General features: G+C 55.2%; 1 protein-coding gene across 1 annotated transcript in view; it reads right to left on the bottom strand.

Annotated features, from left to right (window-relative positions):
• Positions 1-1264: 1264 nt before the first annotated feature.
• The window catches only part of ATP8B2 (ATPase phospholipid transporting 8B2), a 19666-nt gene continuing 1269 nt past the window's right edge, over positions 1265-19661 (bottom strand). The window contains 27 exon segments of the mRNA XM_023759235.1: positions 1265-3252; positions 3436-3566; positions 5242-5380; positions 5531-5776; positions 6096-6179; positions 6441-6664; positions 6817-6963; positions 6966-6998; positions 7183-7331; positions 7459-7564; positions 7702-7813; positions 7896-8060; positions 8148-8263; positions 8411-8599; positions 8752-8917; positions 9205-9248; positions 10082-10290; positions 12722-12918; positions 15119-15207; positions 15451-15609; positions 16767-16846; positions 16984-17054; positions 17328-17400; positions 17501-17562; positions 17772-17870; positions 17997-18110; positions 18459-18517. Of these exon segments, the coding sequence (XP_023615003.1) occupies positions 2974-3252; positions 3436-3566; positions 5242-5380; positions 5531-5776; positions 6096-6179; positions 6441-6664; positions 6817-6963; positions 6966-6998; positions 7183-7331; positions 7459-7564; positions 7702-7813; positions 7896-8060; positions 8148-8263; positions 8411-8599; positions 8752-8917; positions 9205-9248; positions 10082-10290; positions 12722-12918; positions 15119-15207; positions 15451-15609; positions 16767-16846; positions 16984-17054; positions 17328-17400; positions 17501-17562; positions 17772-17870; positions 17997-18110; positions 18459-18517 (3542 nt within the window). The 3' untranslated portion in view covers positions 1265-2973.

The raw sequence follows: 19661 nt of genomic DNA on the forward strand, positions 1-19661 counted from the left end.
AGAAGGGGAGGAGGTGGTGGGAGGGAGCGGAGGAGAGGGGACAGTTAGGAGGAGTCAGCAGGGGGTCGGAGAATGGAAGTCACGGGGCTGTTCCTGGGCACAGTGGTTCATGTCAGACCACAGGCTCTGAGCTGGGCTGGGGAGCGAGTAAGAGCCCACACCAAGGAGCTGGCGACCAGAAGGCCAGGCAGGAGGTCGTGCTGGGAGCACAGGTGGAAGGTGCAAGGATATGGAGGGTCAAATACTGGATTGTGACGTTCCAGACGTGGAGCTGCTCCCGGGGGCCGTGGATGTCCGTGTGTTACAATAGGGGTGGGGAGGTGAGGGTGGGGAGGGTTAGTCAAAATGAGGAAGAACCAAGCCAGGGCGTCAGGCAGACTTCTCACCCGCAGTCAGAGAAGGCACTGGGGTGATGGTGGGGTGGGGACCGGAGATGGTCGGACGGAGCCCAAGTCCTCAGTGAAAGAATTAGCAGATCAAGGGAAGAACATGGGAATCTGAGTGGCAGGAGGCTCAGAGGAAGCATCTTTGTACAGAGATGGAAGGAAAATGTCTAGAAGTGGCAATGAGCAAAGAAGTAATGCTGCCCCCACCTGGCGGCGTAGCTCAGTGGTTGAGCCTCCACCTATGAACCAGGTCATGGCTGGATTCTGAGCCAGGGCACATGCCCGGGTGCGGGCTCGTTTCCCAGCAGGGAGCGTGCAGGAGGCAGCAGGTCGATGATGTTTCTATCCCTCTCTCCATCTCCCTTCCTCTCTGAAATCAATAAAAATATATTTTAAAAAAATTTTCTGCAGTCTTGCTTATACTATTTAGGTCCCTTGATAGTCACTTCTATGAAAAGCCAGGAAGATGTGAGTCTGATACTAATGGATAAGGTACGGGGTAAAAGCAAAAAAAAAAAAACAAAAAACCACAAACAAAAACGTAAAATATTTACCTGGTACTTCCCCTGCACATACCCACCCACTTGGCACGTATTACAAAGGAAAGGTTGGCTTGTGTTTGAAAAAGGGACCAGTTCAAGGTCCGAGGCACGAACACACAGTCCCCGCCCACTGCCCCGTCGTCCAGCTGAACCGGAGTCTGGCAGGTGAGCTAACAGAGGGGCTCCCCCTACCAGCCAGACTGCCCTCTCCCCTCAGCCCAGATCCACCCACCCCGTTCCTGCCTGTCTGACCTGGGCACCCTGGTTCAAGAAAAGGTTTCTCTCTTCACGTTGACCATGTCTTGATTACACATCAGAAAAGAAACAAATTACACATTTCTCAGAAACTGAAATTTTATAAAAAGGCATTTTTCTCTTATATCCATAAAATGATATAATTTTTCCAAGTATAGAAATATGTCATAAATTATACAGAATGTTCCTTAATTACAGTTCAATGCAACTTGGTACTTTCCTCCCTCCCTAAAAAATGAGAGAGAACCAAAAAAATAATATATAACTGTATATATATATAGATAAATTTATATTTATATAATAGACAAACCAAATATGAAAAAAAATCATTTCCTCTTTGGTATAAAAATCAGACTCTCACCTTGAGACACACAGACAGACATGATGTTGGGTTTGTAAACGGTGTGGCCCTAAGGGGTTTCCCTGTCGCGCTTTCCCTCCCCCCATCGGAGGCCCACCCACCCTCCTCACCGCAGCCCACCTGCAGCTCCACGTAATGGAATGTCCGAGATCTCTGCACCCCACACCCAGCCCGCACCATTCCTGAGGACCCCCTCCACCAAAGACGAGGAAAGGATTCTTCCCAAGATGAATGGAGGAAGGAGAGGTGCCGGGGCTCCAACCAGTCCGTCCAGACCACGCCAGGCACCGAGCAGCGCCTCCACACCCGGCGCACGGCCTCCACCACCTCCTCCCAGGTGCCGGCCCAGCGGGTGGGGCCCCCCCGTTCACCAGAAGGGAGAAGCAGAGGCCAGCTTCCCCTTTCGGGCCCCCCTCAGGTCCTGGGGTACAGGTGCAGGAAAATGCCAGATGAGGAGAAGGGAGTCAGAGGGACTCTGCTAATGGACTTGAGTCTACATTTAAAATGAAACAAAACCTTTTTTTAGGACTAAACTTCATACCCAGCTTTTGGCCAGAGAATGACAGGGCCACTATCCCAGGCTCCAGCCCAGTGCCAGCAGGACTTACGGAAACCGGGAGTTGATATGTGAGTGTGTTGGGGGAGGGGGCAGCTCTTCACTCCCAAGGTGAGAAGGAGACAGGACCAAACCCTCCTCTAGTCTCTGCACACCCTCTGGCTAACAGGCACCTCCCTCCTAGTCAGCCTCACGCCCCTCAGCCCCTGGAGGCCCGCCCAGAACTGTCGCTCCTCCCAAACCACTCGACAACTGCCAGGTGGGCACCCGTGTGCGCCCGCCTCCTCTTTCCCAGGACAGTTAAGACACCGACCACAACATAGAAGTCACTTAGAGGCCTCCTCCACTTGCCAAATAAAAAAGACAAAACCAAGCTAGACACAAACACAAACCAAGGAGAGACATACCCGACGTGAGGGGCCCAGAGGCCCCAACAGGTCTCTGGCTTCCCGGCACGATACATTCTCATGTAATTCAGGAACAGGGCCCCGAGGGCCCCTGGGGAAGGGGAGTAGAAAAATACAGAGACTCGAGTCTCCCTGTGGGCTCCCAGGCAAGGCAGGGGCAGACCCAATCTCTCACAGTTTCTTCTTCTGTTTTTGGTTCCACATCTGGTCCCCCCCTGGGGCTGGTTCCAGATGGCCAAGGCCCTACTCTGCTCGAGGCCTGCCCCCTCCACCCTCCCAGCTGGTGGCAGGGCCCCTGGCTGGAATGTCCCAGACGCTGCTGGTGGGGCCAGCAGGACAGAGTCCACCAGGGGAGATGCCTGGGAGGGGCAAGGCAGGAGGACCTGCAGCGACGACCCGGTCCTCTCGGTGGCCGGCCCGCCCTGTGAGCTCTGATCCCTGGCACGGGGCAGAGAGGTCCCGGCCCTCATCCCTTGAGGGGCTTGTCGGCCCCTCCACTGGGACTGCTGGCGCTGTCACTCTTCTTCCTGCGCAGGCTCTCGATCCAGCTGGAGCTGGAGCGGGTGGTAAAGCTGGAGAGCGCCAGGGAGCTGAGCCGCATGTTCTTGCCCGACATGATGAGCTCCCCGAAGCCCTCCTGGTGGGAGAAGGCGTAGCCAGAGCGCCGGGACCCTGTGCGGCCCACCCGCCGCATGCAGCGGTGCTGGGCCTTCTGCTTCTTCCTCACCAGCTGGGTGTAGCGGACCTGGCGGGGGCGGGGGAGCACGAGGAAGGAGTGGCCATCAGTGTGGCTGCGTCAGACACCACCACCCAGAAGGGACCTGAGCCCCCAGGACAGGACGGTATGGGGACCACCACCAACACGTGAGGCACGAAGCCCAAAGCCGCAGCTGCGTGCGTGTTTATGCCAGAAGGGGTGCCTGCTCACCGTGTCGGAGAGATCGGGCTTCAGGTTCAGCTTGAGGAATCGGAAAGCGACCACAGGCAGGATGCAGACGACCGTGGTGAGCGCAATGGTCAGCCACACCGTGGGCTGGGCCAGGGTGTTCTGCGCGTTACCTGAGAACGCAGAGGAGTCAGGGGCCCTGGGAGTCACAGGGTGGACAGCTCCCCCACTCCCCCAGGCTCACAGCCTAAGTCATCCTGGTTTCCGGCTCCTCCCTGCTCCCCGTAGAGGTATCTCCAAATTTGACTCTCGCTCCAAACTCTCCCCAAAACGTCAGGCCTGTTTCTCTAACAGCCTTAGTTGACATCGCTGTTGAACCTCTAATGGCATCTCCATTTCTAATGGCCAAAAGTGAACTATCGTTCCCTCCACCCCAATCTGCTCCATGTCCCCCGCTCCAGAAAGGCCACCTCCCATTCACTGCCACCACCAACAGCCCAGAAGCCAACTCTGACTCCTCTCTCGCACACTGCTCCTCCGATCTGTTGGCTCTATTCCCAAAATGCCTATGGCTCCCGCCACTGTTCGCTGTACTGCGAGCCACCACTGCTCTCACCTGATGACTGCTAGAGCCACCTTTCCCTCTCCACTTTATCACAGTAAGAGTGATCCTTTAAAACATGTCAGTTTATGTATCTATTAACTTATAAACTGTGTGTCTCTCACTGAAATATGAAAGCCAGGATTCTGCCTGTTTTGTTAACTGCTGCCTCCCCAGCATCCAGAATAGGGGGTGACCTACAGCAGGGGCTGACCGAAGGCCCACTGGGTGAGTAAATGAAAAGATCTCAAGAAAACGCCAAAAGTGCAAATACATCTTTCACCTCATGCCTCCCAACCAGCCCGTTTGCCACCCACCACAGCCACCTTGTCGCCGGTTCTGAACAGCCTTACACGCAGTCACTGCAGTAGCTTCCTCACTGGCCACCACTGCCAGATTCATCTTCCTGAAGTATCCTTTGCTGTCATTCCCCACTCTCTCCTCCTCAAAAACAAAAAGCCCCCGGCCAGTCTGTCTCAGTGGGTACAGCGTTGGCCTGTGGACCGAAGGGTTCCGGCTTCGATCCCCATCAAGGGCACGTACCTCGCTTGCAGGCTCCTCCCCGGCCAGGCCCTGGGCAGGAGGCAATCAATCGATGTGTTTCTCTCACATCGATATTTCTCTGTCTTTCCCTCTCTCTTCCACTCTCTCTAAAAATCAATGGAAAAATATCTTCGGGTGAGGATGAGAAATAAAAATAATAACAATTATTATAATAATTTAAGAAAAAAAAGGCTCCTGGCAAGTCAGATGCAAACCTGACAGCCTGGCACTCTGACGCCTTGGATGTCCGACCCGGCACGGCCTCTCCCACTGCTCAGTGGGGGTCCCCGCCGCCCTGGCAGGAGCTCTCCCTGCCCGAGAAACAAGTGGCCCTTTCACACGTTCAGCTCCCTGACTTGGAACCCGACTCCCCAATCCTGGCACCACTCACAGCAGCCTCCTGTGCGGGCCTCTCCCTGACCACCCCACATGCAGCCACTTTGCTGACCGTGACGCCTGCCAGCTCTTGTCCTCCTTCGGGCCTGACCGCGTACAGCCTAGCAGGGCTGTTCTTCACGTTCATGGGCATGGAGCCTCTGAGGGCAGCACCGGGGTCAGACACACCCGCCTTCCCCCAGCACCTTGTAGAACCGGCACCTGAGGAGCACCCAGTCACTGCTCGAGGAGTGCAGACCGGCTCCTGCCCTGTGAGTCCCAGGACAGTCGTGACACCCCAGCGATTCCAGGGGAAGCCAGAGACTCACCCACAAACCGGAACTGGTTCGGAAACATGTCGAAGAGCCCATTGCTGTGCATGGCAAAGAGAATGGCAAAGTAGACAGCCACGCTGCCCCAGATGAAGAAGTGGTTGATGGCCGTCCAGTAGCCCGTGTCCAGCCCAATCTGCAACAAGCAGGAGCTGTCACAGGCAGAAGGAGGAGCACCCCAAAACCTGTCCCCTTCCCAGAAACAGAACTGCCATGCCCAGGGCGGCCCCAGGACAGGAGGCTCACGCCTTCCAGAGGTGAGGGCAGGTCCCCAACTGCCTCTGACCTGCACGCTGACGACAATGACCAGCGACGTGGCCACGGTGACTGCGAAGGACTGGTAGTCGGCCAGCTGGGTGCCGTCGTCCCGGGTGGCCTCGGCAAACACTCCGTAGGGGACGAAGAACATGAGGACGGAGGTGTAGATGCCCTGGGCGATGCAGATGAAGAACTCCCGCTTGTTGAAGAGGAGGTTCAGCTGGCCCGGCTCGTACAGCTTAGGGTACTCCATGCTCCTCTGCTCGGGGACGTCCTGTGTGGGGAGACCGGGTCACACACGAGGCCTCAGAAGCGGCCGTTCTGACTGGGCAGACCCTGTCCCTGCCTCCTGCTTTCTAAGTTCTTTGACACTAGATCTAACTTCCAGCCAACTGCCCCCGATCAGTCTTTGCTCCGCCACCCAGGGGAGTCACAGGTCAGCCGTGGCTGAGAGGAAGAACAGCCGCCAGCTGGGACAAGGCCGTGCCCCGGCCACAGGCAGAGGGCACACGGCACACGCCCAGCACTGTCAGCGTGACTCCTCACAGCACTGTCTTTCTCCCCATCCTGCGCGATCATCACTCTCCCCGTACCTGATCGAAGACCCCCATGGCCAGGACGGGGAGGGAGGTATATACGATGTTGTAAAGGGTGATGAAATACTGGTCATAGACGGTCTGGGAAGAAAACGGGGAGAGAGAGGAAAGAATACGTCACCCTTCTTCACTACCAATCAGGCAGAGGAAAACGGCGAAGTGGTGTATATGGAGCCCCAAGGGATTTTCTGGAAGTCGAGCCCACTCCTTCAATAAGCATTTTCTAAGTGCATGAACCAGAAAAAGCTAGGCCCTAAGGGATTAAGCTTTGAACAGAACAGATACAATCTCTGCCTTAAGGAACTTACAGACAGACAAGCCAGTGGACTACGAGCTCACTACCTGGGCTGAGAAGCCGCAGAAGAAGCCAAACCAGAAGTGGACCATGGTGAAAGCAAAGTTCTTGTAGAAGAAATAGCAGAGGAACTTGCACATGCGCAGGTAGGACCAGCGCCCGTGCACCAGCAGGAGGCGCTGCAGAAACTTGAACTGGGAGAAGGCGTAATCTGAGGCCAGGACAGCCTGGATCCCTTCTTGCCCGCTGATGCCCACACCAATGTGAGCCGCTGCCAAGACAAGAGGGGACACGAGGGTGAAGGTGGCCACACACCTGAGAATCCCACCAACTCAGAGCCCCGTCCCCCTTAGTCTTCCCTGGTTCCCCAACCTCAGGGGCCCCTCCCTCCACCCTCCCACCCAACCTACACACGACACCCACTTTTGATCATGCTGACATCATTGGCTCCGTCCCCAATGGCAAGCGTCACAGCCTTCTTGTACTTCTTCACCAGTTCCACCACCTGCGCCTTCTGCAAGGGCGTCACCCGGCAGCAGATGACAGCTTTGCAGGCACAGGCCGTCTCCAAAACTCCAGCTCCATGTCGGCCTCCAACGCATGGCCTGCGACACAGAGAGCCCTGAGGCCCTGTCTTCCCCAGGAGAGACCTGGGAGTCAGCCTCGCCCCGTCCCGTTAAAGACCACAGCCCCCCAAAGTCGAGGGAAATCAGAACAAGGTAAGACTAAACGCCACTTGGAGAGAAGTGCTCTCTGGAAAAACACTGCCCAAGCTAAGGATGGCGACACGTACCAGACTGTGTCCATTGATGACCAGGGCGTACTCCCCAGCCACGGCCTCCAGGACAGAGGTGAGCTTGGGAGAGGACGGGTTCCCGTGGTAGGTGAAGCCGTTGCCGACGGTGCGGGACGGGTCCACCATCTTCTCCCGCGCCTTCCTGCGGAGGGATAACGGGACCGTGGTCTCCCTGGGCGGGAGCAGGGATCCCGGCCCAACCAGGGTCCAGGAAGCCCCGCCCGACCCAGGTTCACAACACCGAGCGCCCGCCGGCTCCGCCCGTTTACCTGAGCTCCTCCCGCACCTCCAGGACCGTGTGGCCAGTGACCACGAACACCTCTGACATGTCGTCCGTCAGCATCTTGCAGGAATAGCCAATGTTCACAGCCGTCTCTACCAAGAGAGAACGCAGGAGCTACGAGCAGGCCCCCAACAAAGTCAGCGCCTCTCCTGCCTGACGCCCTGGGCTCATGCAGGACCCGAGGGGGCTGCTGTCCAGATGCCACTGCCTCTGCCCCACTGCCTCTCACCTTGCTTGTCTCCGGTGAGCACCCAGATCTTGATGTTGGCCAGCGTCAGGAGGGCTATGGTCTCTGGAACCCCCTGCTGAAGCTTGTCCTCAATGGCCGTTGCGCCCAGCAGCTGAAATACCACAAGGGTCCCTGGCACGAGTCCCAGACCCGAGCCTTCCCGGCTCACCCTCGGCCCATCCCGTAGCCCGTACCATCATGTCACTCTCAATCTCCTCGTACACGCTGGCCAGCCTGTCCTCCCGGCTGTCCTGGGCCAGGCTGGCTTGGAGCCGTCGGTCAGCCCACTCCTCATAGTGCTCTTCGTCCAGGTCCTTGTAGGCCAGCACCAGGGTCCTCAGCCCTTCCCCTGCATATTCCTGGAGGCAGAGTCAAGAGCGTCACCCCTCGCCCCTCCCTCCACACGGAGAGTAGAACCACGGGGTCCCTCCTCGCCTCACACCTACATTCAGGTGGTCGGTGGTGCTGTTGAGCAGCTCCTGGGTGGAGGGGTGGAGTCTGTCCAGCAGGATAGTGTCGGCCCCTTTGCAGTACAGCCGGATCTGCCCCTCTGGGTTTCGCACTGAGTGAGGAGGGGAGAAAGGCCCAGAAAAGCTCAGGCAGGTGCAGACCCCAACGCCAACATACCAACAAGGTCCCCCAGCACACCTCACCCCACTCCACACGTGCCAGCTGCCCCGCGTCCTCCAGCGCCCGGGGCTGGCCTCACCTATGACCGACATCCGCTTCCGGATATTGTTGAAGTCCAGGATGGCCAGCAGCTGGTAGGTGACGGCTGTGCCCAGCTCCTGGACAGTGATGGTCTTGGGGGTACGAGAGCGGAACACGAAACCGAAGTTCCTGGCTGCAGTGACCAGGGCCCCCTCGTCCGGGGACTGGGCTTTGTAGTACAGCTCCCCTGGGTGGGAGGAAGGACACACGTGGTGTGAGTGGCCACCCTCTCAGCCCCGTGTCCCACCCAGGGAGCCCGGGGCGGCCGCCGTGCAGAGCAGGCCCCAAGCTTGAAGGCCCGAGTCAGTAGGCCAGAGCGCAAGCCGGCTCTGCACGCACCTTCGTTCTTTTCCTCTGACATGACAGTATGACACAGGGAGAGGAGGCGGAAGAACTCGTGCACGTGGGGGTCCCCCATCTTAACAGCCTCCAAGAGGGTGGGGTCCCAAAATAGGAACTTCTGGTCGGCCAGAGGATTGAAGGAGAAGTCGACGGGTTCAGGCCTCTGTGGCAGGTGAGGGGGCGATCAGGAAAGGGTGGGTTGCCAGGGAGCCCCCCAGGAAAGGTGCTGTCCCCACCCTGTTGTCCCCGCCCTTCCAACTTTCAGGAGGAGAGCCCAAGATCCTGCCCGCTGTGGACCTCAAAATCCCCAGCTCCAAATTTTCCCTTAAAATACCCATTCCCCCCCGCAGCTTCCCCTTCCTGACCAGAAAACTACCCCAACTGTTACTGGGGAGGCCCCCGTTTACCCGGCAAACAGAATCCACAGAATCCCTGTGGGGCGGCCCCTACCTCTCCCCCTTCAGTTTTGGGTCCCAGGACATCGAACCCATCCCCTGCGCAGCCAGGCCGAAAACCCCCATCAGAGCCGGCTTTCCCTCCGAGCCCGGGAAAAAACCTCCAACCCCCCCCCCCCCCCCTGCAGCACCCGAAACCCACAACCCGAATTGTTGAGCAAATGTCACAGGTTCACACGGCTGACTCAAAGGACAGGCGGCAACAGGCACCCTGGATCCTTGGAACCCCAGGACTAAAAGTCATGGCACCCACTGCTCCCCATCCCGCCCCTGGGGCCCTGCCCCCACCGCTTGCCTCCCAAGGGCTCCCAAGCCTCCCGGGGTGCCTCTCACCCTTTGGGCCTACACAGCAGACAAGGCCTCACACACTGGCCCTCAGGCCTGAGTTAGTACAGAAAGCAGTTGTAAGAACTCCCTGTGCATAAAAGTCAGACACCACACACCCGGCCCCAAGCCATCCCAGCAGCTCAGCCACAAGGCCCCGGCCACAGGGCCGCACTAGAAAGACCATGGTCACATTCCAGAGACTCACAAGGCCCCTGAACAGCAACACAGGGTGAGTCTAGCACTCCACAGGGCAGCCAAGATCCAACCTGGCCAGGACGCCCAGAGGCCAGGGTCAGGCTTCACTGCAAACAGGAGCTCCCCCACTGCCTGGAGCCGAGACCGAGACCGGGTGGGAGGTCAGCAGACAGGAGGGAAGCCCGGTCAGTGTCTGCTGCCTGACATGGGACCCAGAGTGGACCCTTTCAAGGCCCCCCGGGCCCCGGTAGGAAAGAACTAAAGACCCAAATGTCAAGTCAGCTGTGGGAGCCCCGGGACCACTCTCCTTCCGGGCGAGAGGCGAGCCCCGTCCCGGCGGCGCCGCCTACCGTAGCTGCGGCCGTTGACGGAGCACTTGCTGAAGACCATGATGTTCTGGGTGAGGGTGCCCGTCTTGTCGGAGAAGATGTACTCCACCTGGCCCAGCTCCTCGCTCAGGGTGGTGGTGCGGGCCTCCGCGGGCGTCCGCTTCCTCGTGCAGAACATCTTCTTGTCCCAGTTGATGAAGTAGCTGTGGCCCAGGCGAATGACCTCCACACTGCACAGGAGACAGGGGGTGAGGCTGGGCGGGGCAGGGAGGAGGCGCCCACCCACACAGGCCTCCTCTGCAGGCGCTCCGGCTGGTGACACCTGGACACGGGTACCTGGCGGGGAAGGGCAAGGAGAGCCTGAAGGCGGACCAGCCACGTACAGCCGGCAAAGGAGGTCCCCGACCCCGACCCTCTGATGCTCTCCAGACAAAAAAGTGCAAAGGGTCCGGGCAGGCGGGGCAGACAGCACAGGCAGAGGAGGAAGAGGGGCTGGAGACAAGGCATTCGACCAGTTCTTACCTCAGGACTAATAATACAGAAACCATGCAGAGAAAACAAGAGAAAATGCGAGAGAAAGGAGAGAGAAAAGAGAGAGAGAAATAATGAGGGTGCTGCGCATGCCCCGGCCACACACGTGCCACCACCAGAGGGGCCTCCGAGGGGAGGGAACCAAGCAGGCGCTCGGCCCGCTCCTCACTGGCCACACGCAGCTGACAATCCTTCCACCTGGTTCGGGGCTCCAAGCCCACCCCGACTCTGTGGCTTTCAGAGAGAACATGAGGCCAACGAGACGTTGACTCTGGAAGGCAGGGGAACCTCAAAAACCTGGGAAATGATTTCAGTTCACAGTGGCGTGGTGTTTTCAACATGCCAAGGCCTGCTCGCACCCTCTTCTTGGCTGGACGTTTCCTTTGGGATGTGGACCGTCAGGGTTCTCAGAAGAGGCCCTGTGTGAGGTCCAGTGCAGCCAAGCAAGGGGGCCACGGCTGGAACCCGGCTTCTGAACCGAGGTTGCTCTCAGGACCCAGTCACTAGGCAAACGCTGAGCTAGCTGGAAATGCCTTCACGGCCGTTCCCACACTCAGCTGATTAAGCGCCACCCCGACCCCTAATTCCCCCAAACACACACCGTGAACTTGATGAGACCTGGAAAGAAAACTTTCTTAGGTAGCTACTGTGGGCCTGAATACAAAACACTGAACAGCAAGGCCCAAAGATGGAAAAATAATTAGGCTGGAAGCCAGAAAACACTTAGAGAGTACCGAAGAATCAGAGCTACAGTGACAATGATGGACACGCTACCACCCAATATTTGTAAAGTAACTTAATTTTTCAGCTATTTTCCAGTCCAGTATCTTCTGTCACGAGACCAGGTACTGTTGTTCCCATTTTACACGAGAAAACTGAGGCCTCGAGTGACTGTGGATTTACCCGTGTCACGTAACTAAGGAGACAGCAGGACCAAACCACAAACCTGCGTCTCCTCTTAACGTTCTAGGGAAGCCCTCAGCACAGGAACTCTATCTCCTATCACTGCCACGGGCACTAGGATTCGGGGGCCGGTGGGGAGATGGGAGGACTATCTGGGAATCTGTATGAACAAAGCAATGGCATATTTCTCAGACTCCATGAAGCATTTCCTTAAAAAGTTGCAGGTTCACTTAACGCAAGTGTAAGGCACTAAGTACAAAATTTCTCTCTCGGCCACTCTTCCCTCCTCCTCTTCCTGTTCATTCTCACTGGGCCAGCCCTTGTTACAGCTCCCTCAAGCATCCTAGATGTCTCCCTGATCCTGTTAATGCACACCACTGTCTGCCAACACTTCCTAAAATATTTAGATTTTTTTTTTAGGAATCCTTTAAAGGTTTACTAAGTACAAAGGTCAGAGGCAAAAATTCAAGACCCTCCACAATTGGTAACAAACTCATGTTTCCAGCTGTCTGCCCCACAGCCAAAGTGTCCCGTGCCCACTCCTAGGCTCCCACCTCCAAGCCCGTGTTTCTAGCCTCTCCCGCAGGCTATCCTTTCACCCATCCCGGCCACCACTCGAAGCCCAGTTCAACCGCCACCTCTTCAGAGCTGTCCTCCCTGATTAGCTGTGCAGGGAACGACGCATGCCCTGCGCAGCTGTGCCTCCCACACGGTATCTCAGTGTCTTACGAGGCTCGTCTCTCCCTTCCCCTGACAGTCTGCTGCTGTTGAAGGCAGAGGCCATGTTCCACATCTCTGCGTGCCCTGGCTGTACACATAAGCCTGTAGGCAGAAGGACTCCTAAAAACACTTGTTCCCATTTTGTTTTATAACGTGTTCACATCTTTCTTCCTTGCCTAGACTGAAGCGCCTGGAGCGAAGGAGATCCATTCCTACCTCTCCTTTGTATGTGCCACGCACCTAACATGCTTCTTTGCACAAAGTCAGCATGCAACAAACATGTGACAAATAAGCAACACAGTTTCCATCCTATACAGTCTGAAGTGCCAGGGAATGGTGGTGAGGTTAGCTCTGCACACAAAGATAAACAAAGAACATAACATGTTCACAGCAAAGGAAGAGGACGCCATGTTCCTGCTCCAGGATTTCACCTTCACAGACAAGAGCAGTTGGCCAAGGGACAGCCCCAGCTCCCTGGAGAGACCCCAGGCATAGAAAGCAACATACCTGACATAGAGCGATATGGGCACGACGGTGTTGAGGATGATGATGTAGGACCAGAAGGAGAGGAAGCCAGAGAAAAAGGCACTGTCCACCGCCTCATCCCAGGGCAGGTAGACCTGGAAGCGCATCCCGACCTCGTGCTCCCAAATGGCATTGCCAATGGCCAGGATCACCCCCATGCAGACCAGGAACCCAAAAATCTGGGGAGGAATGAGAAGCAGAGGTGAGGCTGCCGCCGAGGAAGCCCCCAAAATCAAGTGCGTCCCAGAGGCCGTCGCTCAGGCCTGATCCTGCAAAAGCGCAGGCATCTGTTTTTTCATTAATCCTCACCGGAGGATAGCTTTCCACTGATTTTTAGGGAGAGTGGAAGAGAGAGGGAAAGACAGAGAGAAACATCGATGTGAGAGAAACACAATCGATTGGTTGCCTCCTGCACGCACTCCAACCAGGGCCTGGGCCGGGGAAGAGCCTGCAACCGAGGTACGTGCCCTTGACTGGAATCGAACCTGGGACCCTTCAGTCGCAGGCCAATGCTCTATCCACTGAGCTAAACCAGCCAGGGCCAGGCATCTTTAAAACGGTGGCACATGCCAGTGGGAAGCACCCAGAAGTGGCGACAGGTTCTAGTCTGCCACCCACATCACATGGCCTCCTCTGTGAACATTTTCCCATCGGTCTGATGGGAACTGAAACAGCTGTGCAGCTCCCCATCTGACACCCAGAACCCTTAGGAGGCCTCAAAGATGGTAAAAGTGGGAAGCACTTGAGATCTTACTTCCTGATATGTCCACAATGTTGCTCAAATAAACTCATAAAAATTTTCAACAGGCTTTTATTTTTAAAAAAGAAGAAAAAGGTGATGAAAGTGGGGGAAAGCTGCTTTCAAAACTTCAGAGGAAACTTACTGGAAATCACCCATTGACTTGAGCTAAGCCTCCATAAGCCAACAACGATGCCAAATTTCTGTCATGCTCCTTATCTCATACAGATTGACCCCCTGCCCCGCATTTTTAAAATATGTTTTTATTGATTTCAGAGAGGAAGGGAGAGGCAGAGAGAGAGAAACATCAATGATGAGAGAGAATCATTGATCGGCTGCCTCCTGCACACCCCACACTGAGGATCCAAGCCCGCAACCCGGGCATGTGCCCTGACTGGGAATGGAACCGTGACCTCCTGATTCATAGGACGACGCTCAACCACTGAGCCATGCCAGCCGGGCACCCCCCATTTTTTAAAACCAGGAAACAAATTGCATTTTCAGAAATGTAGATTTCTCGATAGCCAAAAATCTTATAAAACTTGTAGTCCTTGAAGAAGAATCCTAAGAGAATTTTGGAAGTTAAAAGAAAAAAAATTGAGACCATTGTCTGATTTCAGACATCTATTTGCCAAGCTGTCTTCACTTTTTTTTGGTGGTTGTTCATTCTCAACCGAGGATATTTTTCCCACAGATTGTTAGAGAGAGAGAGTGGGAGGGAGGGTATAGAGAGGGAGAGAGAAACATCCATGTGAGAGAGACACATTGATTGGTTGCCTCCCACACGTGCCCAACTGACCGGGGCTGGATATTGAACCTGAAACCCAAGTACATGCCCTTGACGGGGAATCAAACCTGCAACCCTTGGTGCTTGGGCCAAAGCTCTAACCATTTTACCCCACCGGCCTGGGCTGCCTTCACTCCTGATGCTTTGAACAAAACAGGAACCATCCTGGTACACAAGAGCCACCAGGGGGCGATGCAAGCCTCTGCATGATCGCCTTAACCCACTCTCTCAGGGGGAGGCTGTCTCACCGGAGGCTGGCCCAGCCTTTACAAGCTGGCATGGGGTGGGGGAGGGAGGGCAGGCAGCAGGCAATGGGGGGGGGGGGGGTGCTGAGGGGGGAGGGTAGGGGAAGAGAGGAGGGGAGAAGAACCTGACAAGGAGCTCAAATTTCTAGCCAACAAGAGAAGGATTCGGGAATTGCCAAGAACTGAAATAGAAACTTTTCCTTCGGGATCCTTCACTCTGGGAAGGCAGGGGAAGAGACCCCATTAGACCCCGTTCTCCATCCTCCAAATGGAAATTTCTCTTTTCATTCCTTCTCCATCCCCATGAAGGCCTCCTTGTCCCAGGCAAAAGCAAACAGAAGGTCACATGCTACACTAAGTCATCATCATAACTGGAATCCAGAGAAAGGAAGACTTGTTTCAGCTTTAAGTTGTTGATTCATACACGTTCTTTAAAATAATATCTGCCAAGTCTAAAAGGAACCTGAAATAAACACGGCCTTTGAGTGGCTGACCTGCCAGTGGCTTTAAAGCCAAAACCTGAAGCTCGGCTACTGACCAGGGAGGAGAGAGGGGAGCAAAGGGAGAACCAGGAGGGCTCGGCAGGGAACCGTAAGTGGGCAGCTTACCCAAAGCACCAGAGTATTCATTAGGCGATCAATGCTTGTTCTCTTGAATTTCGTCCTGCCGCTGTTCTGCATCAGCTTAGTATCAGGACCTGCAGAGGAAGAGGAAGGGCTAGGAAGCCAAATAAGGAACCTGCCTCTGGGCTCCTGCCCAGTCCCCAGACTACAGGACGTCAGCGTGGAAGAGACATAGGCTGGATGGCAGGGGGCCTGTCTTCAGGGCTGCAGGGTGTCTACCTTATCATGGAACCAGCCCCCTCAGCTTCCTGCCCCGCCTCCGAGGGAGGCGGAGGAACCAGCTCTCGCCTCGCTTCCTTTGGCCCTCGGAGGCTCACCTGCGAAGATGACCAGCCCGAAGCACCACTCGGTGTTTCGCAGCACGCAGCCCCGCAGCAGCATGTTCTGGTTGCTCAGGGGGAACTTGCTCTCCTTCCAGTAGAGCGTTCCACTGAATTTGTCCAGCTTGTTGTTGGGAGGTTCGCAGATCACCTCACCTGAATGGAAGACAGGAGCGCCACCGCTCAAGGCACAGTCTGTAGCTCGACCACGAGACAACAAAACAGAGGAAGCAGCGGAGGGAGAGGGTGTTAGGACATGGGCCCATCCAGACACTGCTTGTCACTCTGAGCTGATGGGAAAGGAATGGGGCCACGTGAACTAATATTAAGAGTACACACACCCTTGGGCCCAGTAATCCCACTTGGTGACTCTATTCTACAGAAATAATAGCACGGGTCACAATTTGTATTGAAGCATTATTTGAACAGAAAGACTAGACACAACCGAAGGGTCAGTGAATAGTTGAGTAAATTAGGATACATCAATTCTATGAAACAATATGCAGCTATTGAAAAACGAAGTAAATTTCTTTCTATAGTGATGTGATAAAATAATGATGATGAAATTAATGGGTACGGGCAGGTTGCAGGGATTTGGGGACAGTGTGATCCCACCGATTTATGTTTGTATAAACGGAAAAAAAGTATGAATGAAAACACATTCAAATGCCTGTTAGCCTGACTATCTAGGAAGGTAGAACTAGAGGACAGGAGAGCTTTTTCCCGTGCATGCTGCTCAGTTTGTCTTGTTAAAGGAGCGTATAGCACACTGTTCTGAATTGAATAAGAATAAGAAATAAGAATAAGCTGAAATTCTATCAATATGCACAGCCAGGAGGGAGTTATCACCCATGAAGATCTCTTGAAATGACCATTAATTAAAAAATAAGTGGTAGTGCCCGACGGGAGTGGCTCAGTGGTTGAGCATCAACCTATGAAGCAGGAGGTCATGGTTTGAGCCCCGTCAGGGCACATGGCCGGGTTGCGGGCTCGATCCCCAATAGGATGCACTCAGGAGGCAGCCGATTAATATTCTATCTCATCATGGATATTTCTCTCTCTTCCTCTCCCTTCCTCTCTGAAATCAATACAAATATTTTTTAAACATATATATACATATATTCATTTAAAATATAAACATAAGTAAGTGGTAGCCACCTGGCATTCCTGACACCTCCACACCACCGACCCCCACAAGAGTCCAGGGAGCTCCATAATCACAGCAACAAGAAGCCCAAAGGAGGAAGTACAATTTAAACCCCAAAACCCGACCACCTCCTCTTCCTGAAAGGTACTTCTCCAAAATTACTCACCATCAAACTTGGCCAGCTTACTGATGTCTCCCAGCTCCCAGGTGACTGGGATTGCCTGGCGCACTTTCATGTTGGTCTCTCTGGAAGGACACCCACAGTCCTGCTTACCCAGTTATTCTTAAAGGTGCACATCCCTCAGACCTGGGGACCTCTTTCCAAAACAAGCTTGGTACCCCTTCGGAGGCAGGAGAGGGGTGACACTAAGCATGCCACTCACCCATCGAGTTCTGCTGTCTCTATGTAGCACAACCCATGAGGCTCACTGCTGGAGAGGAGGAGGAGGTCCGCCTAGAGAGAAGACCTAGTGAGAACCCAGAGACCCGATCCTCCACCCCCCATGGACTCTGTGGGGATCCCTCCTTCCGCCACGCATTCTGGGCTTGCTTAGTCCCAAGCATGTGAATGGCCAGAATGCAGCCAGCCCCAACCACACTAATACGACACAGGAGCTTCTCATTCAAGAAAGGTTCCTCCCAGAGTGTTTAAGAGGCAGCATGAACCAGGAGAGGCTCATCCTTTCTGCCAAGGAAGCACCCTGTAGGCCTAGAGGGGCACCCTTACCGCCACAAACTGGTTATTTTCTAGCTTGATGATGTCACCAACACAGACATTCATCCACTGCTCCTGCTGGAGGCTGAGGCAACGGGAAGACAGAGAGGAGGCTGTCAGTAGCCAGAGAATTTCCCAGGAAACCCCTGTCCTCCCAAGGCCTTCCGTCTCCAACTGGCACTCACATTCCATTGATCAGCACCTGAGACTGACGGTTATTCACCTGGTTATCACTCTTGTGGCGGAACTGAAAAGGAGGAAACTAAGAATGGTAAGACACCTGCTCCTGCTCCCGGGGATGCAGATGCATCGGTGGCGTGCAGAGCATGCTGGGTACCAGCTATATATACCTGTTCACAGATCTACTCTCTCTCTCTGCCTCCCCCTCCCTACTCTCAGCCACAATATCATGAATCTAGCTGGACCAGGTAAGGGATGGCAATGGATACAACTCACATAGTCATCAGTGGCATCTTTAACAGCGGTGATGGTGAGGACAAGAACCAAAGGCACAATGGTGGTGAACCAGGACAGGGACGAGATCTGTGGGATCAACTGGGAAGAGGAAAGAGGAGGCATGCCTCTGAGGCCCCTCCTGTGCCTTCTTCTCCCCTCGACCTTTCTCATCCTGGACTGTATTTGGCCTTGGGAGTTGCCAAGGGTCTCCCACGGGTTACTTACCTGCAGAATAAGAAGGAACAGGAAGTAGGTATTGGCAACTTCCTGGAACTGCTCAAAGAGGTTGACAGGCAGGAAGGTGAGAATATTGTACTTGGAGGTCTTGATGCAGTTACTCTATGGCAGTGGGAGAGAAGACAATGAGGCAGCCTCCAACCCCAACCCAGAAGCAGACTGAGGGTGCCTCTTCATCTACCCTGCCCTAGACCTCGGTCCCCAAAAGCCGGCACCCACAGGTGTGGGAGGGAAAGAACAAAAGAGAAGGGAGCCTCCTGGGGTCACGGTAACCTCTTCACCGACAGGTGAAGGCATGAAAAATTCAGCACAATAGCAGATGGAGTGGTGAGGAGGCTGCCTTCCCCTCCCCCAGCACTCTCCAGTCCCCCGACCAAGGATGCTCCTGCATCCTGCACCTTTCCCCTTTCCAGCTCAGGAGGGTCTGAACCGTGGTCCAGAGCCACTCACCGCGTACTGGAATTTCTCATTGTATTCTCGGTCATTGGCCCGTGCCCTCCTTTCTTCTTCTGCAACGGAACAACACTGCAGTCAGGGGGAGCAAACCGAGGCCTGGCCCAGCAACTGGCCAGGCCCGCCCCACGCTGTGGGGTTTACACGGAGGGCCCTTGGTTCTTTGCACAGTACAGTTTTAAGGAGTTAGCGCCACACCTGAGGTGTCACTAAATTCCTCCCTCTGGTCCACCCTCACCACTAGTCTGATGGCTGGGCTTTGCAGGCATCACATTCACAAAACAAGATGCCTTCTTTCCTCACCAACAACCCTCAAGGTCTTCCACTGGGGGCACGCCGTTCCTCTCCCCTCCTATTCATTAATGCCTGAGGCGTGTATGGTCTTGGGAATCCCAGAGGAATAGCAACTGGAGACAAAAGCTCCTTCCCCTGGGAACCCCTGCAGACCTAGCGGCAGTGGTACCGTCCTCTCCTACTGGGAGGTGGGTAGGTGGCAAGACCGAGGGTCACAGTGCCCTGGAACTGCTCTGCGGCAGTATCCCAGCCCCATGTGCGGTCCCCCCTCCAGGAGCCTCTGCTTGTCACATGTCAGCAGCAGTGGCTTCTGACTGGCCTGCAATGACATCACCTAATTTTAAAGCTCATCTTCAAGTAGAAGGGGGGGTTCAGGGATATGGGTCATGCAGACGGAGACAGACATGAAGGAGAGAGGAAAACAGCTGCTCTCTAAATGTGTGCCATCTGCATACACGTCCCCTATTTAACACAGCTGTCGCTGAGTGACCCATGGCCTACACCTGTCCTGAAACTCCGCCGATCTGGGACTGTCGGCACCAAGTTCGGGGACAGAACACGGGGTGTCTTAGGAAGGGTTCTCCAGCCCATCCATGTCCCAGGGTCACGGTTACCACCGGCTGAAAAAGGGGGCATCCTGGTCAGGCAGTAAACATGATGCCTTAGTCCTGGAGCCAGAGCAGCATCCCACACCCCTCCCCTCAGCCCTTCCCCCTCCCCCTCACCCCTCCCGAGACCCCCCCCCCCCCTAGAGCTCACCGCAGCACAAAACCTCAGGCCACCACATCCTCCCCAGAGCCCTCCCTCTCGGACATCACTTTACTCCCAGAAACGTCCCCGGAGGGGACCCCCGGCTGCAGTACTCATCGGCTCAGCCACCAAAGACCATGCAAAGGGAGAGAGGGA

Source organism: Myotis lucifugus, unplaced genomic scaffold (genome assembly GCF_000147115.1).
Source record: "Myotis lucifugus unplaced genomic scaffold, Myoluc2.0 scaffold_151, whole genome shotgun sequence".
Classification (NCBI taxonomy): Eukaryota; Metazoa; Chordata; class Mammalia; order Chiroptera; family Vespertilionidae; genus Myotis; species Myotis lucifugus.